The 25,783-nt window shown below is 38.3% G+C and overlaps 3 protein-coding genes across 4 annotated transcripts; 2 read left to right on the top strand and 1 right to left on the bottom strand.

Annotated features, from left to right (window-relative positions):
- The first annotated feature begins 2,321 nt into the window (after positions 1-2,321).
- Positions 2,322-9,050, top strand: lemd1 (LEM domain containing 1). Of its 2 annotated transcripts, XM_049580831.1 has the most exons (11): positions 2,322-2,726; positions 5,159-5,261; positions 5,439-5,585; positions 5,686-5,750; positions 5,988-6,053; positions 6,166-6,321; positions 6,527-6,614; positions 6,710-6,801; positions 7,783-7,866; positions 8,101-8,174; positions 8,352-9,050. In XM_049580831.1, the coding sequence occupies exons 1-11, from the start codon at positions 2,529-2,531 to the stop codon at positions 8,662-8,664; spliced, it is 1,386 nt and encodes a 461-aa protein (XP_049436788.1). In that variant the 5' UTR covers positions 2,322-2,528; the 3' UTR covers positions 8,665-9,050. The 2 variants fall into 2 exon arrangements, with proteins under 2 accessions (XP_049436788.1, XP_049436787.1); XM_049580830.1 differs by lacking the exons at positions 6,527-6,614; positions 6,710-6,801; positions 7,783-7,866 and having other exon boundaries at positions 2,332-2,726.
- Positions 9,051-11,141: 2,091 nt separating this feature from the next.
- Positions 11,142-19,527, top strand: pm20d1.2 (peptidase M20 domain containing 1, tandem duplicate 2). The gene is made up of 13 exons (XM_049581285.1): positions 11,142-11,416; positions 11,545-11,631; positions 13,898-14,133; positions 14,242-14,328; positions 14,432-14,565; positions 14,769-14,888; positions 16,919-16,994; positions 17,085-17,146; positions 17,232-17,310; positions 17,413-17,484; positions 17,578-17,743; positions 17,835-17,934; positions 18,320-19,527. The coding sequence occupies exons 1-13, from the start codon at positions 11,197-11,199 to the stop codon at positions 18,447-18,449; spliced, it is 1,569 nt and encodes a 522-aa protein (XP_049437242.1). The 5' UTR covers positions 11,142-11,196; the 3' UTR covers positions 18,450-19,527.
- Positions 19,528-19,670: 143 nt separating this feature from the next.
- Positions 19,671-24,457, bottom strand: LOC125891784 (chitotriosidase-1-like). Its single transcript, XM_049581286.1, has 12 exons — positions 23,447-24,457; positions 23,215-23,254; positions 23,110-23,136; positions 22,801-23,005; positions 22,661-22,717; positions 22,405-22,568; positions 22,163-22,289; positions 21,932-22,055; positions 21,256-21,438; positions 21,009-21,125; positions 20,503-20,635; positions 19,671-20,276 (listed from the first exon to the last, which is right to left on the bottom strand). Exons 2-12 carry the CDS (start codon positions 23,237-23,239, stop codon positions 19,861-19,863), a joined length of 1,578 nt encoding a protein of 525 aa, XP_049437243.1. The 5' UTR covers positions 23,240-23,254; positions 23,447-24,457; the 3' UTR covers positions 19,671-19,860.
- Between the last annotated feature and the right edge of the window lie 1,326 nt (positions 24,458-25,783).

Genomic DNA, 25,783 nt, shown 5'->3' with positions numbered 1-25,783 from the left:
TAACCTTGACTCATTCTAACCTACCGAGGGATTTCACTTATTTCATACTGATGAGATCTCTAAAAGCAACAGAGGCCTGTTCCAAGAAGCAGGTTTACTTCTTGACCACTGATGATTTATTTTTTACAGCAAGCTTTTCACATAATTAAAGTGTTAGTTTGAACAGATGCCTGTTGTAGGTGTTTGTTTGGGGACACATTTGGCAACCCCTGCTTTACACAATCACCTGAACAAGTGTTTAGTTTTGTTTTTTTTATTTGTTCACAGATGTTGGGAAAGAAACTACTCACCACTTCGACATGCATGAGGCGGATGCATCACTCCACTAAATGCAGCAGCCACATGTACCAGAGAGATGACCCGACACCAACAGCGACCAAAGCCTGGGTCAAACCTGGGGGTCAAAGGTGAACAGTCTTTTCAATGGGAATGGCTTAGCTTGAGGAGTTTGCACTGAAAATCCAGCTGCATGAACTACCATTCAAATGTGGGTTTCCCAATAGGCTGAAGACATTTTGATGAAGTCCAGGTGTAAAAAACAAAATGTATTTTTAATAAATTAAGTTACTTGCTCACCGTCACACTGTCATAGCTCGACTAGAACAAAGACATTGCTGATGTTGCTAATAACCATGAATTGATTAGGCTGCTGAACAGGCCTACTGGACACAGGCCCAGGGCATCATCTGCAAAATGTCACTCAAATTACTATTAAACGTACCAACCAGGAAGAGACTCAAAATCACCACAATTAATCGCATTTTAATCACGATCACGATTTTGACTTCCCACAATTAAATGACATGATAGGCTGTGATACTGACTTTTAAAATGTGTGCTCCGCTCATAGACACCTCTGCTGCATAGTAAATCAAGCCCTTCCTTTACTAACAGTCAAACTCCACTTTTGAAGAGCTGTCCGCTACTCATGCACCCTGCAGCGGCAGCCTGAACTTTCCTGAATATTGCGGCTGGAGACAGACTGAGCGAAAATAACCCGTTCATCAACTGTCATCATTTGTTGTTTGGAAGTATTTTGGATTTAGGAGAGGACAAATCATACGCGATAGTGCATGAGACTTGTGTCTGCGCCACAAGGCAACGCAACTAACTTGTTAAACCACAGGATCGACAGGAAGGCAATCCAGGCACTCTAAAAAATATAAACTAGAAAGGAAATAATAAGCAGTAGTAGTGGCTAAATCATTAAAAAAGCCAGCATGTTTCAACCACTGCAGGTCTTTGTCAGGGCTTTGAAATGCCTAGATTGCCTTCCTGTTGATCTTGTTGTTTCCTGTTCTCCACAAGCACCCAACACAAGGTTTTGATCCACATTTGTATACACAGAACAATCAGTCATTTCTCTCTTTTTCTAACTTGTTAAACCACCTGAAAAAAACCCCCCCACAATCTGCAGTAAGATGAATGCATGAAATCCAGAAAGAATGACAACGCTAATGTTACATTACTGAATCACTTAAGAAAATCAAACCTGTACCAAAAAGTTTAATGCAGGACGAAAGTGTCGGACTCAAGGCCTTTGCACACTGAGTCAGTTTATTTTCAGATGCATTTTCTGATCCTTCAGTGTGCAAAAGTGATTGACTTAACAATGTGAGGTCTTAACTATAGATGTGAGAATTTCAGACCAAACAACTGACTCAGTCTGCAACTGACTTCACTGCAAAGAGACCCAAAACAACAAAGAAAGACACAAAATGACCTCAAAGGGACACAAAACTAGAAAAGATGCACAATGACAACAAAAAGAAGCAAAACAACAACAAAAAAAGGAGGCAAAACTGCAAAGTCTGTGCATCTTGCTGGCATATCTGTGCCCAGGGGGCCATTGTGTCATAATCCGCCCAGGCTATTAACCCCTGTGCTTTTCCCACTATGTAAAGCATAAACACCTACTATAAAAAAGTCCTAAGATATGTTAAAATAAGACCATTTAATTTAATTTAATTGAATTATTTCTCTCTAAAATTGGCAGCTGTGAGCTCTGAACTTTAAATTAGATTCATTAGACCATAGATTTTAGTTATAACCAAAAGGGGTAGACACATGACAGTAAACACATCACGCAGCTTGCTAACTCGCTAACGTTAGCTAACGGTTAATATTACAGCCCTAAAAAAACAATAGAAGAGCTAATGAACACCAAACATGCCTTGTAGTTGTTTTAAGTTTTTATTTAATAGTTTCTCAACGTTAAAACCCGTCTGTAGTTAAATTTAATTGTAATGAACTTAAAAGTTGATGTTAGCTAATCAGACTGTTAGCTTGCTAACCTCGTGACGTTATGCTAGTTAAGCTAACCTAGCTTCTTGCTGTGCTGTCAATCAAGTCGTCAGCTGCAGCTGCTCCCAGTTAGAGTGATTCCCACACCACAGCCGGAGGGTTTCCCCGAGCAGCTCTGCTTGGTATTTGTCCGACTTAATATGAAAGACGTTTTTACATAAATATAAAGAACAGCTAGGCACTGACGTTTAACTACTTTGTATTTTCTGCGTCGTCCTTGTGACATGTCGCTGTTTGTGGAGGACCCGGCTCACCTCTCTAAGTCTAGACTCAAGTCGGATTTAGTTGCCCACAATGTCGCGCTGCCACCTGCCAAGAGCAAAAAGGAGGTCTATGTGAAGTTGCACTTAAAACACATCGATCAGAAAAACGCAGCGGATTTTTCCAGCGACGAGGAGGAGGATCGAGATCAAGATGTGGCAGTGAGTTGATCAAACTATTGGTGTTGAGCCAGAATATTTTTTATAACGATAATTCACAACGTGCAACTCTGTGTCAGCTTAACATTATGTCAGTACTACTGACTGTTATCGGTATAATATGACAGACCAATAGTGACAGAATAGTGTTTTCCTACTTATCTGATAATAACACAAATGTCATTTGACTTAATTACAAGTGTGTTGCCTGGTAAAAGACCTGTCAACAATGCTGCCTTCAAGGACACCAACAATTTTATTTGATAACGAGGGATCGTCATGCATAATAAACATTACAGGCCTAATAGTAATAGTAATAGTAAATAGGTATGAAATGAATTAAACCGATGCTGCACAAGGTCAGCAGCTGTGGAGGGGAGAGGGGGGGAGATCTGGGTCAGTGTCAGTCCTCTCAGCTTGCTTCAGTATTTTGACCACTGAGCCACCAGCTGTATAGTAGGTATAGATTTACATGACGTTTCTGTAGTTGGCTTCTGCCACTGCAGTCTTGTGCATTTGCTTTCCACACCTGTCACACTCATTTATGTGTGCCAAGAAGAGCAGCAGCACTTGAGGTCTGGAAGTTGTTTCTGTGCTGTGTCATGGGGTAGAAAGACTGTCTGTTTGCATAGACTGTGTTTAGTCTATTTAGGAATACCCTTTACTGTGAATTAATATGAAGTCAGCGAAGGTGTCATATTTAGAAATTGCTCTAAGATTTGCACCAAAGACCTAAAACGGATATGTAGAGCTGAAATGCTGAGGCAATTAATTTAGTAGTCAAGAAGATTAATTGGCAAATAGTTTGATATTCAGTGTAGAAAGGTCTAGTGTGCAAGATTTAGGGAGGTTAGTGACATCTAGAGGTGAGGATTGCAGATCACAACCAGCTGAAACTTCTGGTTAGAATTCTCTCAGTGTTCATTGTTCAGGAGGTTTTTACTGGGAGCCGAATTATCCGCAGAGGTCTTTTCCACTTTAAAACACCCAGTGACCAAGTGATTTAGACTGAAAAAAGCACTTTCATGATAAAAATGAGTGTTTCTCAGATGCTGTTTGGCATGCCGGAGATGGACCGCTTGTCCAGCACCTGCTAATCTGTGCTCTTTTTTTCTCTGATAACTTAAGATCCAGACATTTTAGAAGTTTTTACCAGGAGCCGAATTATCTGCAGAGGATCTTCCTCTCCAAAACAAACAGACCGGGGGATTTAAAGGTGTAAAAACACTAAAAAAGTGGTTTCAGGTTACAAACAAGTGTCTCTCAGATGCTACTTGACATGTTGGAGACAGGCTGCTTGCTTAGCACCTGTAATCTGCACTCTCCTTATTCTCTAATAATTTACCGAGAATGGAATTATCCGCAGAGGTCTCTTCCTCTCCAAAGCAAACAGACCTGGTGATTTAAACCGGTAAAAACACCAAAAAAGTTTACAAATGAGTGTTTTTGCAATGCTGTTTGGCATGTTGGAGATGGGCTGCTTGCCTAGCATGTGCTAATCTGCGCTCTTCTTTTTCTCTGATAACTTAAGACCAGGACATTCAGGGTTTTTTTTACTGGGAGCTGAATTATCCTCAGAGGTGTCTTCCTCTCCAAAACAAACAGACCCTGATAATTCAAACAAGTAAAAACACTGATAAAGCAGTTTTAAAAATCTGTGAAACTCTTCTGGCTACTGTAGAAACACGGTGATCTTCTTAAACGAGGACCTGCTTCCTATGTAGATCTAAACGGCTCATTCTAAGGTATCAAAAACACAACAATTCTTATTTCCAGGTGATTAAAGACTAAAAAAACTTATTATATTAAATTACATCTCTGCCAATATATCCTCAAGTCATTATTCAAGAATAAGATTTGCTGGTTGCAGCCTTTGAAATTTAATGATTTGCTGCTTTTTTTCTGTTTTATATTGAAGGAAATTAAACATCATTGCACTGGGTTTCGGGCTGTTGCTCAGGCAAAACAAGCAATCTGAAGATGTCACCCTGTGCTCTGGAAAATCTGATGACAAATTTTCCACTATTGTTTGACATTTCTTAGACCAGACTATTACTAGATTAAATAAAAATCAATTGGCAGATTAATCATTTATCACAATAATGGTTAGCAGCAGGCCCATTGACAGCTGAGGGATCATTTGAGTGTTGTTATTAGGAGCTGTGACAAAGATAACAGTCAATAAACCTGTCATAGTTATCTGCCAGTGTGATATCTGATAAACCAGTATCAGCTGATAACCTCTTCTTCTGTGGTTGTTCACAGGATTCATAGAGTTCCAAAGTTAGATGGATATTGAACAGATTTGTTAACTGCAGCCGCCAGCTGTTTTTCGTGCTCTATATCCCACACCTGGATACTGCTGGCATTCAAGCTGCAGCCTTTGTCGTGTCTCGAACAGCACTCAGTAAATTCAACAAATTCTGTTTTCTAAGGACGAAGAGGAGGATGCAGAGGTGCCCGACCCGAGTGGTTTGACCGACGACGACCTCAAGGCCGCACTGCTCGAACGCGGGATTAAAGCTGGACCCATAGTCGGTGAGGCTGCACTTAACAACATCTTCAAGTTGGTTTTGCAGAAATAGAATTCCTTCAGTCAGTATTGCAGTTTTGTGTTTTAATAAATGGCATAATCTTCACCTTCACTCTATTTTTTTAGCCTGTTTGCCCCTGTCTGAATAAACTAAGTGCTTTATTATTATTTATCCATGCTAGCCTCCACCCGAGCCTTGTACGAGAAGAAACTCAGGACACTGCTTCAGACTGAGGGACATGGCCACATGAATGGAGCAGAGAAAGGTGTATTGTATTCCGACAGTGAAGAGGACGAGGAAAATGGGGAGGAGGAGGCCGAGGTGTTGGGTATGACTTTAAATTTTGTTTTTCTTTCTTCTGGATTTTTTATTTGTATGGTTGATGTCAGATAATCAAATGCTTTGTATTACTTCTGTGGCTTGATCAGGTTCAGAAGGAGCGATAGAAGACACAGTTGAACAGGCGAATCAGGCTCAACAGGAAAGTAGTCAGGTGAGAAAACTTTTTATTTTTGGTTTTTATTACTGAGTAGTGCCTTCTGAATAGTCTGAAATTAGAGAGCATACACCATCTGCTAGTTAGTAGATCTTCTTGCATTTTTGCCATTACTATCTGTATTGACATAAATCTCCCCTACACTGCCACCTAGTGGTCACAGATTGCAACTGTAAACTTGTGCTCTAACTAAAAGTGTTCACTCTTTGGAGCACTCTTTTTGACTTTTCACAGGTAGAGTTGTGTTTTCAGAAAGGTGGTTTTGTTTACCCGCAGTGCTTTGTACCCTCATCAAGGCTGGTAAATACTATGGATATTCATATCTTTTGCACGAAATCCTGTCAGTCTGAATCCTCAGAGGGACACTGATGTGTTTTTGTATTCCTTGTTTGATTGGGTCGACCTTTTGTAGCGAGCTCGTGCTTCTAGAATCAGGGAACCCGGTCCCAAGTGGAATTCAGGGAATGCGGTAAAATCATCAGAGCGGAGTCGGCCTCAACGCTCACAGATTCCCATAGGAGTTAGTAGAGCATCCTCTGTAGATCAACGCTCGGGATTAGGATCAGGGGTAGGCTGGTCTTATTTCACCTCTCTTGTGGATTTGAAATTCTCTGCATTCCTTGCTTGGACTGTAACTTTATTGTGTGTCCTTCTCAAACCACCAGTGGGATATTTTTTGTTTCACAGTCATCAGCTTTTGTATCACACTGGTGAATAGATTTTGTGATGAATGATATGTGTTTGTGTTGCTGTTAACATGATAATCCTTGCAGTTTCCGTCTGGATCGCAGTCAGTCATATCCAATGGTGGCTCATCGTTTTCCTCTCAGGCTTTCAGCATCACTCAAATGGTTGAGGAGGAAAGTTGACCCTACATGTTTTTCAACCCTTTAATTTCATTTTATTTTTGTCACTTTCGTCACTTAGTCGTGTACATTCTCACTCTAAACAACAGATGGAGAGTCGGAAGTCACTCTCCACTAGCACAGAGACTGAGAGAGAGTTGAATGGGAGCAATGTGCAGGAGCATTGGTCACGGTCCAACGGGGTCAGTAGTGCTCACATTGTTCACTCACACTTTAAGCTCAGACTTTGGTGGTGGTTAAAGGAATGCATCACTCCCCAAATGACCGCTTGTACATCAATTATTCACTGTGTTATGCTGAATTTGGAAAGAAAACTTTGTCTCTTTTGCATGCATGTGGTGAAGGAAGAATCCAATATACTGGATGAATTGAAGTCATAGGGGTTCGCATTTAACAACAGCAATACTATATCAAAACATACATTAATAAATTGTCATACAAATCATGCAGTATACTCCAACACGCATTTATCCAGTTTTATTATCAGTACTTCCCAAACCGACACCTCTTTCTGATGGGGTTTTGAACTGAAACTTATCCCTGCTCTCAAAGCCAGATTCCATTGACAAAAACAGTAATTTTGCACTGTTGAATACAGAGGCTGCTGATGTACTGCTGCCTCCATCAGTCAGTTAGTTAGTGTTATTGTGTGACTTTGGTGTTTCGAAGGGTTAGATCACATTCACCAAAGTCACACAATAACACAAACAAACGTCCAACTACGGCATTTGTAGACCAGCAGCTCCTGTGTTCAGCGAGATAAAATTAGTGTTTTTGTGAATGGAGTCTGGCATTGAAGAGAGCACAGATAAGTCTCACTTATAGTTCAGTTACCTGTTGGAAAGGGCCATCTGTTTGGTAAGAACTGATCACATGACTGGATAAATGAGACTTGGAGTGCACTGTACAAGTTGTGTGAGAGTTGTGAATGGATATTTTAGTATAGTTTTGCTGTTGTTAAATCCTATGACTTCAATTCATCAAGAACTGTCTCCGTTTTTAGAAGCATGCTCACAAATTCACTGTCACTCAAGGTGAGTAATTGAAATACAAATGGTTATTTAGGGGTGAAGTATTCCTTTAAAGTTGTTGGAGAGGTTAAATGAAGGCTGGAGAAAATTCAGACGACAGAAATCATAATCTGTTACATCTCCTTTCCTTAGCTGGTCATGCCAGTTGTGGACACCATGAAGAACCGGTCCCTGTACTACACTCCAAAGGCGTCACCTTATAAATGGGAAATGAAGGCACATGCTTTTTTTCTGGTTTTATTCTATACTACTTGTTGGGGGTGTTTGCATAATAAGAACACACTTTGTTTGGTGAAACTCCTTTCATATTCAAGTGTCACCAAACTAGAAGATTATACACATTAAAACTTTGCCGGAGTTGCTCTATTTTCTGTCTCTGTGGGACTCTGCGGTCTGGGACATTTCTCTCCTTTACTCCACTTTGACAGTCATTTCTGATTTCTTTTCTAGCTTTGTCAGGAGCCTGTGAAAGAGACACCCAAAGACATGTTTCCAAACACTGATGCTACACCCACTGGGATCTAGTAAGTGCCACACCAACACTATTACAATGTGCTGATTAGAAACTTAAGTTGTTAAATAAGATTTCACCATTGTGCAAGAAATGGCGGCGGGTGACATGTGGACAGCTTGCATAGCAGCACATGCAAACACATGGTAGGAGATTTGCGATTGGATTATCAGCACCTGTTGTGTTTCAGCGCCACACGTCGGAGACCCATCAAGGGGGCGGCAGGCAGACCTGTCCAGTATGTGTACCCAGACACTCCTGCCAGTCCCACGACCCTGGAGAGACAAGAGGTGGAGCGCTGCCTCGTGCCCATCCACATACAGATTTTTGTCTTTCTCATCGTGGCGTGCCTCCTGTACGTCATTTATAGTTGTGTTGAGGACGACGCGTTCAGTCCATTTGTGGCGTTACTGGACAGTCTGAACCAGGGGCCAGACAGTGAGGAGGGGCGTTTGCTTGAGGCTGAGACACAGGGAACACCAGCGCTTTCTGAACAGGAGTAGCTGTTTTTTTAAACCCTTTACACTGACTTACAAATGTTGCTTTTTCGCTGATGCAGGCATTGTTCTGGCATATCTTCAGGGAGCACAGATTTCTTTATTATTGACTTTGTGTGTCTGTATGGGAGCAAACCTCAAAGTCCAGTTTTACATTAATATATGTTTTGCTTATGGATGTGTTGCCAAAGTGTTCCTGTCACTGTAGTTGAAACAGTTGTTAAAACATGTGAATTTGAAAAAGTTGTGACTTAGAAGATTTTTTCAAATTTATAAATAATAATGATAATGCTATAATGTTTTCTATTACCTTACTCAATTTGTGTAATGCCATGGTGCCTACTTTAACTGTACTTGTATGATTTTTTTAAGACTATTTGAACCATATTTCAATAAAGGATGTGTTGCTTCATACGTTTTTGTGCGACTGATGATACAAGCTAGAGTGAAAAAAAATACATGCAAATATAATTTTTTTCCCTTTATTCAATTGGCATAAAGAATGCAAAATGGTGGAAGAGTAGAATAAAAAAGAACAAAAGGTGTAAAGATACTCTAAAAATTAGTGATTGGGAATACCCATGGCTTTTTGATTTCGGAGGCCTTTTAGTATTTTAAAGTACAGTTTCAGTTCATGCTTGAAGTGGTGGATATTGGGCTTCCCTTAAGACCATTTGCATTTATAAATGCAAAAGTATCCAAGTAAAATGGAAAGAATCAAGATAGAAACATCATCTCTGTCCAGATCATTTTTTCCACAATAAAAAAAACATTTATTTTTTGTAAACTAATCTTAGTTCCACACATTTCAAAAACATGTTCAACAGTCCAGAAGAAATTTACATAGATGCAGTAATAAAATAAATGTATAATTTTCTCTGTGCCAGTATTCCAGAACACAGGATTCAGAAAGATCATTTTTATATATATATTTTTGTGAAATTAAAACCCTTTCACATGTGGTGGTCACTGCAGTGGACAGCTATTTAAAAGCCATTTTCTTGTATATACATGAGTTTTGATGCCATAGCTGCATTTAAGTCACAACAGTGGACCCCAGTGCATCATGTCATACACTGACCCCCACTGGCCAGGTGTTGTCAGTGCAACACTCTCAAAACCAACATGGCCAACAGAATGCCAGAAATGTTGTGCAGCTCAAGAATATCTTGCTAATGCTTCTATAATAGGAGCTCCTGGCAGGTGAATAAAATCTGGAAACATCAAGTAACATCTAATAGAGTGTTACATTTCCAAATATTGATTATATGTTGTGAGGAAACTAATCATCTGTCCACTAAACTGGGCATCATGCATGTATCATTGCAACCTTGTACTTCATCTGCAGTCACTTTCATGGCTGTAAATCAATTGATTTATGTTTTAAGAATGTAATGATATAGTTCAACAGGAGGAGATGGGTGGGAGGCTGAGGAAGGTGTTAAATGAGAGAGAGGGGAGGTAGGTACAGACGGGAGGAGTAGAAAGAGAGGGGAGAAGCTGTGGAGTCAGGAGCAAAGGTTAACGGTTTTGCACGGCATTGAAGAGTATTAGAATTTGTTAAAGCAATGTGAACACACTAGTTTAACAGCATTCACTATATACACCTTTCACTTATGTGCATAAGTGAAAGGTGTATATAGTGTAAATAGTATTGAGTGTACAGTTGTGTCTAAATTTAGTTCTTTATATTTTATATTTTTCTAGTTCTGATATATATCTTTTTGTATTTTATCTTTATTCTATATGTATTCTATTGCCATTCAACTTGCTTTTCTATCTGTGCTATCTGAGCTGCTGTAACATGTGAATTTCCCCGGTGTGGGATCAGTAAAGTTTTATCTTATCTTATCTTATATTTTCACATGATATATAACATTTTTTGATTGGTTTACATATGTAGTTTTTTGTTTGAAACTTAAACACATGCTGTCCACTCGAGTATGCAGAAATGCATGTTTAAAAAATGAACTTCATAATTTTTGTTTTCCTGCCTAAAGAGGAATATGAAACACTAAAGAAAGGAAAATCTTGACTGAAGTTGTAGTAATTCATGCATGAAAGGGTTAAAATAGACTTCACTAACCTTATTGTAAGCTTATAGTAAGTCCAAATTGATTTCCAATCAATGTCTCAAAGTGACTTTATCTAAAAATGTGTTTTATTTGTTATCCTTTATGTTGTTGTTGATGCCATTTAACAAAACATCTGTTTTCAACATTGACTGTTGTCTTTAAAACATATTGCTTTCCTGCAACAATCTCAGAAAATATGTAGAAAATATGCAGAAAATAGAAAATATATAATAATAGATAGAATAGAAAATATGCTATAAATAATGCTATATTCTTCTGCAGGTGTTAGGATATCAAAGTAGGGATCTTTCATAGATTAAAATCCACTTGTACTACATGAGGAGGCTTACAGGTGTAATTCCTATCACCGCCAGCAGGTGGCTCTCATTCAACAACCCCTAACTAATTCAGCCTGCACTCACTCAGTCACAGTCAACGAGTTCCGCTGTCACAACAAACAACAATGACAGACTCAGGGCCAAAGTTCAAAATAATCAAGTTTTTAAAGATTATTATCAGCAGTTTCCTCATTACAGTCCTGCTGTTATTCACCATAGCATCTATCAGGACGCTTTCACTGGACGTTAATGTCGGACTTCAACTCGCACAATGGGAAAAGACCAGTAACATCTCTCTTGCCATAGACCAGCACCAGAGAGAGGAGCTGCTTGCAAATTTCAAAAGTAAGTTTCGCCTGCTAGTCGGTAAAGTGTTAATAACCGTTGCCCTGCTGTGGAATGGAGCTAAAAAGAGACGTTGACAGGTGTCAGACGTTAACAGACGTTAGCGGTGTCTCTGTTCGTTTATCCAGAGGCTATCCGGATCCCCACTGTGTCATTCTCAGAGAAGGAGAGCAACACCACCGCGCTGCTTAACTTTGACAGGTTCATCCGAAAAGGTAAGTGAAAAGCTCCTCCAAAAGATGTCAGACAGTCACTAATGTGTTCACCGTACACTTTACAATGGCTACAAACTCCCACACGACGTAACGAGCAGTTCAAGCTAACTCTAACCGTGAGCCAACGTTTAACAGTTAAAGTTAATTGATGCCAATCAGGAAGCTAACGTTGTCTATTAGCTTAAAAAATAAGCTAACGTTAGCTACGCAGATGTAATTTAACAGTTAGTGTCGTACTTTTTCCTGTCTTCTCTGTCAATTGCTTCACCCTCATAACTCATAATTTAATTATAAAAGCGCAGCACAGCCAAATTCATGCTATTATATTTTTTTAAGGAAGGTTTTCTACAAGTTAAAAAGTCTCTAACTCAGACTTCTTGTTGCTACCAAGATCAGTTGGTCGATTACACCTGAGTAACGTTGTATTTACTTAGCACGGTACCGTTACTTACTGTACATACAGTTTTGAGGTACCTGAACTTAAGTTGAATTTTTATTTTTATTTTCATGCTACTTTATACTTTAGTCCACGACATTTCAAGGGGGAAGTATTGTACTTTTTACTTCACTACATATATCTGATAGCTTAAGTTACTGTTTACAAATTAGTAGTTTTATGTACTACATAAATTCATAAGAAGAGTTTATAGAATATTATGTTTTGTTGTAAATTAAACTGCCCAACAGTTTAGACAAGTAACGTTACAGCTGAAATAATAAGTCGATTAGTCAATTAAACCATATCAAAATATTAACTTGCAACTATTTTGATAAATATTAAAGTGAGTTTTCCTTTTTAAAAAATAGTTTTGAGGGTTTTTTTTTTGGTGTTTTTTAAAGATTTTTCTTCATGGGGTACTTTTACCTTAAATACTTAAAGTACATTTTCCTGATTATACCTATTTACTTTTACTTAAGGAACAGGTTTAATGCAGAACTCTTACGTTTAACAAGTACTTTCACAGTGTGGTATTAGTACATTTAGTTAAGTAATGGAACTGAATACTTCCTCCATCATCGGTCACTGAGCTACTGTCTTTCATGTGACATTTTTTATATTTATCTCTCATTAATTTTAAATAAAATTGATTGACTAATTGATTAATTGGCTAATTTATCTCAAATTTGAGGTACTTGTACTTCACTTGATTTTTTTTAATTTTCAAGCCCCTTTATACTTTTACTCCACGACATTTCAGGTATTGTAATTTTTACTTCAATACATTTATCTGACAGCTTAAGTTACTGTGCACTTTACAAATTAAGATGTTTGCATAAAACATAAAAGTTTTATGCATATTTAGTGCATAAAAGTTGATAAAATATGATGTTTTGTTATAAATTAAACTACCCAGCAGTTAAGACAAGTACAGCTGAAATGATTAGTTGATTAACCAATTAACAAAAACTTAATTGGCAACTACTTTGATGAGCATTAAAGTGATTTTCCCTTTTTTTGGAAGAATTTTTGAGGTTTTTTGGTTGTTTTTTCCCCCCGATTTTTCTGCATTTTATTTTAAATACTTTAAGTACATTTTCCTAAATATACTTACTTTTACTTAAGTAACAATTTTAATGCAGAACTTTGACTTTTAACATGTACTTTCACAGTGTGGTATTAGTACTCTTATAAGTAATGGAACTAAATACTTCCCCCACCATTAGTCGACTGATAGCTCAGCTGCAGTCTTTCATGTGACATTTTAATCCTACATACTACTTATTGAACTCTAAATGTTCCGACCAACAGCCCTGACAAAAAAATGAAAAAATGAAGGTTGCACCTTTCAATATGTGGGATTTTCAATGACGACGCCAGCCTTCACACTTTAATAGAAAACTGAGAACGGTTGGAAATTTTTGCTCAAAAATGACTTAATGAATCAGTTATCAAAAATTTGCCCATTACTTTTCAATACATTTGTGTTGATTGACTAATTGATTAATCAACTAATTATTTTTGCTCTATATTCTAGCAAAGTCGGACGTTAAAAAGGGGTGATGTTTCCCTAGCAATTAAGTACTGTTTCTTTATAGTGCAACCAATAGCATCTTTTTTCTGCCAGACGTCCATGCCACACAGGCCAACACAGCTTTTGTGGTAAAGATAACCCTGATACATACTTGGGAGTATTTTAGCAGATTCTAGAGCTCCACTACAGCCATAAAAGAAATTATAAACTTATTCATGCACTGAATATTAAACTGACCTCTATCTGTAAAAAAGAGTTCCCCCTTTAAGCTTGCACTCTTCTTCCTGTGTCAGCCTTCCCCACAGTTTTCTCTTCAAGCTTGGTTCGTCATGAATTGGTGGCCAATTACAGCCACCTGTTTTGGGTGCAAGGATCACAGCCTGACCTGGTGCCCTACCTGCTGCTGGCTCACATTGATGTAGTACCTGCCACAGAGTCGGATGGCTGGGAGGCCCCACCATTTTCTGCTGAGGAGATAGATGGCTTCATCTATGGTAGAGGGACCATAGACGACAAGGGCTCTTTAATGGTGAGTCATATTTTGTGTGATCATGCTTTTAAACAGAGTTGAGTTATATACTTGTTAACCTTTTATGTGCCAGCCAGACTAAACTGATACGCTTTAATTTTTTTCCAGGGAATACTTCAGGCACTAGAGTACTTGCTGATAAAAGGCTATGCTCCACGCAGAGGATTTTACATCGGTTTTGGTCATGATGAAGAAGTACTTAAAATCCTCAAACTTTTACTTTTTGGAATTGTGAATTAAAATAAGATTTAGAATATCATATCCAAATGTCTGTGTCCTTCAATATTTCTTTTCAAAGGTCGGTGGTTATAAAGGAGCGATGAACATGGTGCGTGTCCTGAAGCAGCGTGGTGTGCAGCTGTCGTTTGTCCTGGATGAGGGCCTTGCTGTGCTTGATGGAGTCATCAGTGGTCTTGACGGACCCGCTGCTCTGTGAGAACCTGTCATGCTCTAGTGTAAACATAATATTAAGTGTTCAGCTTTTTAGTAAATAACTTGGACAAGCCTGACATTGTAACAATCTCACAAGCAAAGATTAAAATTGCATGTCTCCATTAAATTTTGTAAAAAATGTAGGTGGTTTATAAAAATGTGTTATAAAATATGTGTTTTATGTGTGTGTACTTGTTTTGTAGAATTGGGATAAGTGAAAAGGGTGCGGCCACTGTGAAGCTTAGTGTGTCTACCGTCCCTAGTCACTCCTCAATGCCTCCCAGGGAGACCAGCATTGGGATCTTAGCTGCAGCAGTCAAAAGGTGAGAATTACATTTTCTTTAAATTGAGATTTTTAGCTAATTTCTTTTATATATAATGAAACCTGGTCAAGATGGGATCAGGCTACAGGAGTTTAAAAATCCTGACAGGAGTTTTAAAATCTTGAAAACAATGGTACTTCTCACACCAAGGGCTGGGCAGTATAGACAAAAGTTCATATCTCGGTATTTACAGGCTGACTGGCAATGCACGAAATATATCTCGGTATTTTCTCGGAAATGGGCAAGTCAAAGCCACATTAGAGATGTGACAAGCACCTTTTCCCTGTTTGAAAATATACAGCTGCACAACATGTAAATGAAAAATTATATATAATAAATATCAGGGCTGTATGTTATTGCTTTTGCACACAAGGTTCATAGCACAGGACACAAAACTATAACATCAATATAAAAGTATCAAGTAGGCCTAAATGCATTGTAGTTGGAATAATTAAAAATCTTGTGGGGGGAAGTTAAAAAGATGTTTTCCATCTGTTGGCCTTTCAAATGAATCTAGTGCTGTAAAATTATGCTTATCTTTGTATTTATTTAGGCTATTAATCTTTTTAATGCACAGAGCATCAACAGAGGCCGAGGGAGGGAAGGAGGAGAGACACTTTGTCCACGTTATATATGTCTTGTATAGGAAATGACGCACTATGATCCACCTCACACATAACATGCCATAACAAAACTAGCAGCGCAGCACTGGATTGCGTGTGTGCTACTGCTGTAATTTCATTCATCTAACAGACTGTAGCGTAGCACCTGAAACATATAGACCAATGTCGCACTGTAGACTGATAACAGACAGATCAAACAGCTGCACTTCTACTCTCTTAGTGTTGCTGGAGGACTTGAGAGTGAGTGAGTGAGTGGGGCAGAGCTGTGTGAAGAGATGCACACTGGTATGCATTATGTAATCCAACTTGACCTTATATTGATATAAACGGTATTGTCTAAATGTATATCTTGCTTGATAATATATAGATATATTGTGCATAGTTGTTATATCACCCGGCCCTACTCACACTACAGGATATTACTAAGATTATTGTGGCAGAGGGAGCATGAATGCACCACCTCATGTAATATTATGGGGAAGCAGATGTAAACAAAACAGGGACTGATGTGGTGCAACAACTTGCTGTAAAATTAATGCTTTGCAATGAGAAAAACAAAAGTAGAAGGCTTAACAAGTTTGTATATAAAAATGGTTGGGGAGATGTTGTCAATAAGGGTTGTTTACCATTGCTTGGCAAAATTGTCAGCTGCTCCATACTGACGTGGCCATAAACACAATCATCCAGATTGTAAATTCTAATAGATCAATTATCTTCATCTAACCGCTTCATCCTCTTGAGGGTCGCGGGGGGGCTGGAGCCTATCCCAGCTGACATCGGGCAAGAGGCAGGGTACACCCTGGACAGGTCACCAGACTATCGCAGGGCTGACACATAGAGACAAACAACCATTCACACTCACATTCACACCTATGGACAATTTAGAGTTATCAATTAACCTAGTCCCCAATCTGCATGTCTTTGGACTGTGGGAGGAAGCCGGAGCGCCCGGAGAGAACCCACGCTGACACGGGGAGAACATGCAAACTCCGCACAGAAGGGCTCACACGCCCGGGATCGAACCGGCAACCCTCTTGCTGTGAGTCGAGAGTGCTAACCACCACACCACCGTGCCGCCCTAGATCAATTATGTTTGAATTTATTAGAGCGGCCCGATGAGTCAGTGAGCAGTTAGGGAGGTTTAAGACTGGATCTGTAAACCTCTCAGATTATCAGTAAATCTGGGCTAAACACTGGTACCGCTCAAGGTCCTGGACCACATATCTCCTCTAAATGTCGGGAGGGGTAAATCAGGGATAAATCAGCCCAAAACTCCTGTAGTAAGAGCCCAGCTTTAGTCTCTCTGTTCATGCTGTACCAAACTTTTAACTACGTTCTACATCTTTACCACTCCTCGAGCAGCAAACCCAAATCTAAGACTTTAACTGAGTTGTGTTATTTCCTCAGACTAGAGGAGAACCCTATGCCGAGATTTTTTGGTCATGGTCCTGAATATGGAACATTTGAGCATCTGGCGCACAAGGTAAGAAGAACCAACTTTTTGTCCACTACTCATCACAACTAGTAGCATATTAGATCCCTCCCTACTCAGATACTTAATTTTTGTCTGCAGTTCGGGCTCCCAATGAAGTTCATAATGTCAAATTTGTGGCTGTTTGCCCCGCTCCTTAGCAGGTAATTACATCCTAGAATTAATTTGCTGTATTGTCTCCCAATTGTATCCACTGAAATAAATCAGTTGTCATGTTTTGTGTTCCAGGGTTTTGGAGAGAAAACCAGACACTAATGCTTTTGTAAGGACAACAACAGCAGTCACCATGTTTAATGCCGGAGTTAAGGTACAGTTATTAATTATGAAACAGAGGGTAATTCACAGGGAATTAAACTGCAAGCAATTCACTTTTACTTAGTGCAATCCTTAATTCTTTCCCACCATGTAGGTGAATATCATCCCTTCTCTTGCTGAAGCTTATGTAAATCTACGAATCCACTCAGCGCAGTCATTACAAGAGGTAGAGTTTGAAGATTCATCCTCCTTTTTGAGAATTACTGATGTCTACACGTAAATATTCTGAGATGAATAAAATGTTTGCTGTGTCGTCTAGGTCCTGGACCTAATCCAGTCTACAGTGGGGGACCAGCGAGTGAAGATAGAGTTGGTTGAAGGGTTTGACCCTCTGCCTGTTAGCTCTGATGATGAAAAGTCCTTTGGCTACCAAATCATTAAGAAAACAGTGCTGGACATGTTTCCAACTGTTACAGTTGCTCCAGGTAGAATCCAGTTATATTTGATTGTATAAAAATGTGGTTATCAAGGTCAAAATATTTCATAACTGTTCTCACGTAATGTTTGAATGTGCAGGCATCTGTATTGGAAACACAGACAGTCGACACTTCAAAGACCTGACGAATGATATTTATCGCTTCGCTCCTGTCTGGTTTAAACCAGGTGATGCTCAGAGGTAAGAATCTAAACTGTCTAACACTAAATTGAAATAGACTTAACAAAACCTGCTGCAGCGAGTATAATAACACACTGTACAGATATGGCAAAGTAAAAGGCAACGTGTTGATCAAAAGAGCTTTTTGCCTTTGGTCATATGCTTACATCATAACTTGTGATGTAACAGCGTGACCTACTCGTACTGTTCAGACTTAAAGGCCTCTTGGACCCATATGGTTGAGGAGTTTTATGTATAGAACCAACCTTTTGTACAGTTTGGCCCTCAGCTTTGCTAATAAATAGACATTATTCTGCAAGAACCTCACGAGGAACTCGAACAAAGGAAACTTATTTTCTTTTTTGTCGATAACATAAAGGAAAAGGTTTTTTTTTCTTTTTCTTAGATTCCATGGCATCAATGAACGGATTTCCAAAAAGAACTACGAGGACCTTATAGTATTTTACTCCAGTCTGATTCAAAATTGTGACATTCAGAAGCTCCCTGAGCCTCACAGTTCTGCCCATGAACTCTAAGGAATATAAAGTTTGACTAACAAATCATACAAATGCAATTCAATGATATCTGTTATATTTTCAGTCTGAATAATTTCAACAGCAACCAACAAGACCTTGGCTTAATGTATAGTAGCTAAATATAAAACAAAATGATGTGATTGCATTTTACAGCCAGAAGGTGCAATTTTACATTATCCTGTAATTGTAGCTTTATAGTAAGCAATGGACTTCTTTCAATCATGTTTGATAACATACAGTACTGACCTGATCATGGGATAACTACGTGGAGCTCCTTTGCATTTGTGACGAAAAAATTTGCGGAAGACTGCTGTAATGATTTTTGGATTTAAAATCATGATGTATAATTTTATGAAATGACCATTTTGTTGAGCTGCTAAGGATACTGTAGTACTTGAAATTATGATGGTGCATATGACTTTAATGACATGACTGCTTAAACATTTTTTGGCTGAATATAACAAAGAACATGCTTCTCACAGTGGAAATGCTAAGTGGTGACATTAAAAAAATGCTTCTTTTTTATTTCCTCTTCATTCAAGTACAGTGGTTTTTAAAGAGTCCTGTACTAGGCTTGGGGGATATTTTTCATACCTTCCTGATATTTCACCAAAGTATACGGCATGTGACAGTTATGACGGTATTAGTGTTCAAACAATCACAACACTGTTTTGGTTGAAATTAACCCTTAATTTTCTAAATTACATGTGAAGACATGCAGTTTTCCTGTGTGGTTTCTCTACAGCTGCAGCTGTTTACAGTCTTAAAGTTATCTCCACCACTTGCAGTCGCCATGTCTGTCAGCTCAGCTGCCTGTTCCACCCGTAGAGACTAACCTCTGGTGGCATGTGATGTGCGCTACATGCATTGAGTTTAATAGACACGTACATTTTTGACAGTTTTGAAAATCGGATCATCGGGATTTCTAAATGTTCTGGTATACTAATACCGTGATACCGCCCATGCCTTTTCTGTACTATCACTGACTGACTCATGAATCATGATTTATAAAGGCGATTGAATTTGCACACAAACTTGAGACTTGCATTGTATAACAATACAAATAAGTTTGACTGATGTTCTTTTTTGTTGTGTGATATATTTTATTTATTTTTGCACATATTACACAATACATTGATCAAATCACAATTTTCACCCGGTTTATATCATTTTGAAAAATAAAAGGTTTACTCTTACACTTGTGATATCTAATGAGGATGCTTATGACTACAGTTTATTACTATTACCATGAGAGCTTGACAGTACCATAAAGTAAGCATAGAAGATAGAGCTTTTTTTTTTAGCAGTGATGAAATAAAAATAAATTATATGCAACAGCTGTTAGTAATACACTGTCTTTGTTAATAAGTATATTTTACTGCTTATGGATAGTAATATTAATGATGCACACTCATGAAGGCCAGGTACAGCATTTGCAATTTGTTTGGAACACTAAACCCTTGGGGCAGTGTAGAGGGTAGGGTATGCCATTGGCACAAAGATAAAAAGAGTTTAGGTTAGTAGGGTTGGGTTGTGGACCATTTCCTTTAGTACAGGGGTTTTTAGTGGTGGTGGCTGGGGTCGTAGTGGTGTCGGTAGTGGTGGGGAGGGGGGTTGTGGAGGTAGCGGTGGTAGTGGTGAGAGGGGTTGTAGTGGCGGTGGTAGTGGTGGTGGTGGTAGTAGTGAGAGGGGTTGTAAAGGTGGGAGTTGTGGCAGCGGCAGCGGCAGCGGTAGTGGTAGTGGTAGAAGCAGTTGTGGTTGCGGCAGTTGTGGTAATGGCTGAAGTTCCAGTGCCAGGCTGGCTTGTTGGCTTTACAGGTGGAGTCTCTGGATTTGGAGTTGTAGTTTCAGTGTTGGAAATGAGTCACACATAATAATTTAGTGTTCATGATAATTGCATTGTATTACATAGCTTAACTGTTGAGATTTCACACTCTACTTGATACAAGTGATAATACAAGCTTATTACAATGAATCCAATCTCAATTGATAAAATGTTCTAACCACTATTTGAAAAGATGAGATGGACACTTCTCACAACCTTTGGGCTTACCTGATAGCAGAAGAGTACGCAGATGGCTGATGAATGGGTATTTGCCGTCTTTACAGAACTGTCCATTGAAATCATCCAGGTCCAAAGACCAGACAGAGACTCCTCCAAAGTTGTTTTTTTTTATGTAGTCCACCTGAAAGAATAATAATAATAAAAAAAAGTTTGTCATAGCTGAAGTCATAATAACCTGTTCTGAACTCAGTTATTTTCCAGACACACACAAAATTCTTAATTCCTTGCCTCACTGTCTGCCATGCTTGTTAAAAACGGGGCTGGGCAGTCCACTTTGGATAATGTAGAACACTGTGACTTGTTTATTGACATCCCATCAAATAAGTCTGTGCACTAGGGTGGAGTCAGATGACAGTAATCACAGATCTAGACATCTGAGAAAAGTTATGTGTGTTGCTATGGACAGGGGATCTGAACGGGCACAACAGCTGTTTAACTGGATTTGCTCACAACTAGTTTTCTAGACAGTTCCTGAGCAGTAAACAAATAGCTACCTTAGCAGTAAGGCTATCTTTGTCGTCAAATCCGACCCATTGATTTCCTGTGGTGCCATATGAAACTCTCTGGTCATCGATCCAATGGACTGTTTTTCCTTCAAGGTAAAGACAAATCTGAAAGGAGGGGTCAAATGTCAAATTTCAATTAAATTCAACATATTATCCAAAACATGAAACACTGCAAATCAAAATCTGTATATATGATTAAACCATTGATTTAAATAGATCAGAGCTTCCAGTTTACCTCATAGTAGGACCAGAAGCCTGCCACCCCGGTGTATTGGCCTGCATTGCCAACACCACTAATTGGTGCTCCAACCTCACTGGATTGTGAGGACAGGGTGAAAGTTCGCCCATATGCAGCAATTCCCATTATTAGCTTTTCAGCAGGTACCCCGTGCTTCAGCCAATACTGCATTGCAAAGTCCTGACATGCAGAAGAATTATAGCAGTATGGTTAATTTGAACAACAATGTATTTAGCTACAGTCCCCCTTTTAATTGAGATAAATGGCACTGACAGCTACCATGGGCCACTGACAGTGCCATTTTGAACAGGCAGTTTGTGTTACTCATTGTTCCCCGATATCACTGCATTTTCGGTCCTATTCTAGAACGTTGCATGCATACAAGAACATGATAGTTTAAAGTATTCATAATTAAATGGCTATAAATAATATTGATAAAAATAATTGGAAAAGTGATACAGTGAAACAAATATAAACTTAATTTAAATTAAACTTGCATTCTGAAATGGACCATATTAACTTCAAAAGTTGACCCTGTAATTCACCACACACACTCCTTAAAAAGTGAAGTAACTGAAATTCATGTCAAGTAAAATACTATTACAAACAAAGGTACACCTAATGTAAGTAAAACTAAACTAAGTTCTATCTTCACTAATATAATATAACTCACAGTGGTAAGGTATGCGCTGCTTCCTGTGTCTTGGGATCTCTGGTACAAGGGACTGTGATGCACGGTGACCCCCTCCCAGGCACCATGGAGGTTAAATGCCATCACATTAATGAAATCCAGGTACCTAAAAAAATACAAGTATGATCAAGGTCAATAACACGACTAATCCAGCTAATCACTGGAACAATAATAATAGTGTAAAATTAAAAAAAACAAAACAGTGTAGCTTACGTGGCAAGCTCAGCGATTTCATAACTGATATTGATGGTTGGATCGTCAGCAGCCACAGCAGCAGTGACCAATAATCTGGGATGCCCAGTCAGTGTTCGCTCAGCCTCATAAGCAATTCGGAGTTCCTATACAACGCAGAAACATGGGTCAGTCTGACCTGATCAAATATCAAATACATCATAATTATATCCATTGTGTATAATATATTTCTGATTACAAACGTCTCATTGTGGATCTAATCTTGCACAGCAGTGTGAATTTCTGTTTGTCCTCTGGAGGGCTCCCTCGTGTCGCAGGAAATTCCCAGTCCAGGTTTATCCCATCAAACCCATACCTTCTCAGTAGTGTGATGGATGACTGGATGAATTTTTCTCTGTTGGCTGCAGTTGATACCATCGTGCTGAATCTGAACATTCAAGCAAAAATGTGCACTGAAGAAGATGCTACATACGGTGTTTAATTAAATATTTGTCAGTATGTTGTAATTACATATCTTACTTTTGTGTGCCGAAGGTCCAACCACCAACTGCCAGAAGGGTTTTGAGATCTGGATTGCTATTGAGAATAGAAGTTGAGCAGTGATTATTTAACACTTTGAAATGACAGTTGGCAGGATATTTAAAGTGTAGAGCACTGACCTATCTTTTTGTCCGTTAAAGGAAATGTAACTTTGTGCGTAACCCCATTCGTTAGGGTCCAGCTCATTGGCATAATTAATGCCAGAAAAGGCGTAGATCAGATGGGTACACAGGTTTGGATCAATATCTGAAAGTGTGAATCTCCCATTGGACATTCTATTTTTGGACCAGTTGGTGTGGTAACACATCAGTTTGTAGGAGGAGGCTGAAACACATGAGACATCAACGAGTTACTTTGTGATTAAAAATCCTTGTTTAACAACAGTAATTATTTACTTTTTAACTTTTTAATGCAAAATGTAAACTCACCCAAACTGGTGATGATCAAAGAAAGACCTTAAAAGTGACAGTTGGCATTAGCTTAAAACAGAACTTTTGGAAACATTCGTATAATCAGATTAAAAAGTGCCTTACCTGCAATTAGTATTAACTTGCTCATGTTTGTGCTGAGGGACTAAGCAACAAAAGAAAAAAATAAATTTCTAAATTAATTTTATTTGAATATGACAAATATCTAAACCATTATAACCATTATTCAGGCACATGTCATTTCAGTATCATGGACTTTTTGCTACAAATACATAAGAAGTCATAGAAACTGCACAACTTTAAATAATGGTATTTAAATTACCAAACTATGTACAACCTTATAAAAGACTATCTCGTAAGTGCTTATGGTATTAAAATCATTTGATGAGAATAGACTCTCCCAGATGCCATTAACGTCATGAATGTCAAGTCAGGACATTTATGCTCAAGAATGTATTTAATAAGTAGTTTGCTTTGTCACCTAAGAATTCTATGAGGTAGAAGGGAGTGAACTCAAGCATTATAAACCCATCATTAATCCCTTGTTCTTGTCTGTACTACTCCTGTTATATAACTAACCACCAGTAGCATTTTTAAACCATAATAGGCCATACTCGCAAATATTTAAAATTTAGAAAGAATTGAATAATCCAAAGATATAAAAACTAATGGTTCTCTCACAAAGCCAAAAGCCAACACCTTCTTTCAAAAATAGTCTGTGTCATTTATTTGTTCACAGCTTGATCTAGGGCTGGCACAAAATCAGATTTTCACAACACAACTACTCTGACCAAAAGAGTTCATGATAACGATATTATCACGACATTTATAGAAAATGTGAAAAAAAGAAGCTATCAGTCACATTATCTTTAACTTTTTATACTGTGCATTTTGTCTCTTTTTCTTGGCAAAGAAACCCACTTCCATACACTCAAAATACGATTGTAGGGAGGTGGAGAAAGAGTCTGTAACCATAACTAAACAAAATCGTACAAAAAGAGCTATTACAGGTAATGGGTAGTGAAAAGGCAACCACATGGTGTTTGGGGAGGGAGACAAAGCAGGAATGGAAAGAAACAGAAATGTTTTAAGAGGCGCTGAGTTATTTATCCACATGTATCAACATTTCATTTTTAAATATCACAGTTATTGTCAATATCTGTATGTCGAGTCAACCCCAGCTGGATCTATTATATTGTCATAATTTTATACTGGGTGCATTATTAACATTTTAGAATTATTAAAGAGCATAGCAAATAAATTAGAATGTTTTATCACCACATCCATTCAAAAAAATACTGCATTATTAAGAAAAATAAATAGTGAAATTATGCAACTGCAGTGTATAAACAACAGAGTACTGTCATCACAAATCAAAAGTGTACAGACTGAAAAGGACAAACTGCGGTCTTCTGGGCTAACCGTGGCCACAGATAATTTAATTAGTAAAGGTGTGGACAGAAGGAACAGGAGAAGAACTAGTTTGACAAACATGTGTGTCAGCTACTGTATTATTATTTACTAATAATTTAATATTGATTATCAATTTCCAAAGCTCTGCCTCATCAATAAAGCTCCTGATTAATTATCAGGTTGTGATAATTATACCATTTTAATACCATAGGATGTTAAATGACTGAGGTGTTGGCTAAGTTTGATCTGACTCAACATGTTGGTGACTGTATGCTTTTAGTCAACCTATTGAAAGGTTTACCACTATATTGTAACATGCCCGACAATAACAATAAATGAAATTAAAACAGAAAAAGCATGTTAACCCCCCTGTCTCATGCACCACACGCACAAATTCTACTTGTTTGGCAAGATAAAATTATTAATGTTTTCTCAGTTAAAATAATTGAAAACATGGTGTAAAAATATTTGATATAAGATTGATACTCACAACCAGATCAGAGATGGAGGCAACTACTGTCTCTTATTGCTGTGACTGAAGACGTATGGACATGAGGCTTAATATAGGCAGCTTAAGTGGGTGGGGCAGATTTTTGGGATGAGGACAATGTTGCAATATTGTCTATGTTACTGGTTCATTTTTTTTGTCTTTTAGATTTCAGTTTAAAGTGCGACATTTTGAACTTTATTTTCAAATTAGGCTGAGCAGGAGTGTTCACTCTTCCTACAGCGAGTGGCTATCACTCTTACTTGTTGCCTACTGAGCCATAAGAAGAAGAAAATTCATCAACTGTTATGAGAGCGAAAACCTCCTTACTCCTCGACATTATTGTTTTGATATTTTCTCCTGTCATCTTCTCTTTTTCCTGCAGTGAAAATCTAGTTTGTTTTGATATTTTCTCCTGTCATCTTCTCTTCTCCTTGCAGTGATTGTTGTGACAGTTTTCACAAATCCTGTCTTTTCACTCACTCTCACCTGTTCTCTCTGTATTGTTTCATTCTTTTATTTGTGAGGGACCATGTACAATATTAAAAATAAATGTAACCATTTGATGCATTGCACCAGAGCTGGCTTAAAGCTTATTTTCATCTGCAGTCCCTTGGTATGTCATAATTATAATATCCACACAGTGATAGAACAGCAGTAAACATACCAGACAAACAAGAGAAGACACATAATACAAAGGTGCACACACAGACACGCACACACGCCACGTGAGAGTCAACGTATGGTAAACAAATTAAAAGAAAGGATATTTGC

The sequence above is a fragment of the Epinephelus fuscoguttatus genome, linkage group LG7 (genome assembly GCF_011397635.1).
Source record: "Epinephelus fuscoguttatus linkage group LG7, E.fuscoguttatus.final_Chr_v1".
NCBI classification, from domain to species: Eukaryota; Metazoa; Chordata; class Actinopteri; order Perciformes; family Serranidae; genus Epinephelus; species Epinephelus fuscoguttatus.
This window is presented reverse-complemented; position numbering and strand designations above follow the sequence as displayed.

Excerpts from the sequence above, each read along its gene's own strand:
- pm20d1.2 (XM_049581285.1), top strand. The coding sequence starts at position 11,197 with ATGACAGACTCAGGGCCAAAGTTCAAAATAATCAAGTTTTTAAAGATT. Across the intron at positions 14,889-16,918 it reads TTAGCTGCAGCAGTCAAAAG|ACTAGAGGAGAACCCTATGC; the intron begins GTGAGAATTACA and ends TTATTTCCTCAG. Across the intron at positions 17,311-17,412 it reads TGTTTAATGCCGGAGTTAAG|GTGAATATCATCCCTTCTCT; the intron begins GTACAGTTATTA and ends CCCACCATGTAG.
- LOC125891784 (XM_049581286.1), bottom strand. The coding sequence starts at position 23,239 with ATGAGCAAGTTAATACTAATTGCAG. Across the intron at positions 22,718-22,800 it reads TTTAACGGACAAAAAGATAG|CAATCCAGATCTCAAAACCC; the intron begins GTCAGTGCTCTA and ends TATTCTCAATAG. Across the intron at positions 22,056-22,162 it reads GAAATCGCTGAGCTTGCCAC|GTACCTGGATTTCATTAATG; the intron begins GTAAGCTACACT and ends GTATTTTTTTAG.
- lemd1 (XM_049580831.1), top strand. The coding sequence starts at position 2,529 with ATGTCGCTGTTTGTGGAGGACCCGGCTCACCTCTCTAAGTCTAGACTC. Across the intron at positions 6,054-6,165 it reads TTGTACCCTCATCAAGGCTG|CGAGCTCGTGCTTCTAGAAT; the intron begins GTAAATACTATG and ends GACCTTTTGTAG. Across the intron at positions 6,802-7,782 it reads ATTGGTCACGGTCCAACGGG|CTGGTCATGCCAGTTGTGGA; the intron begins GTCAGTAGTGCT and ends TCCTTTCCTTAG.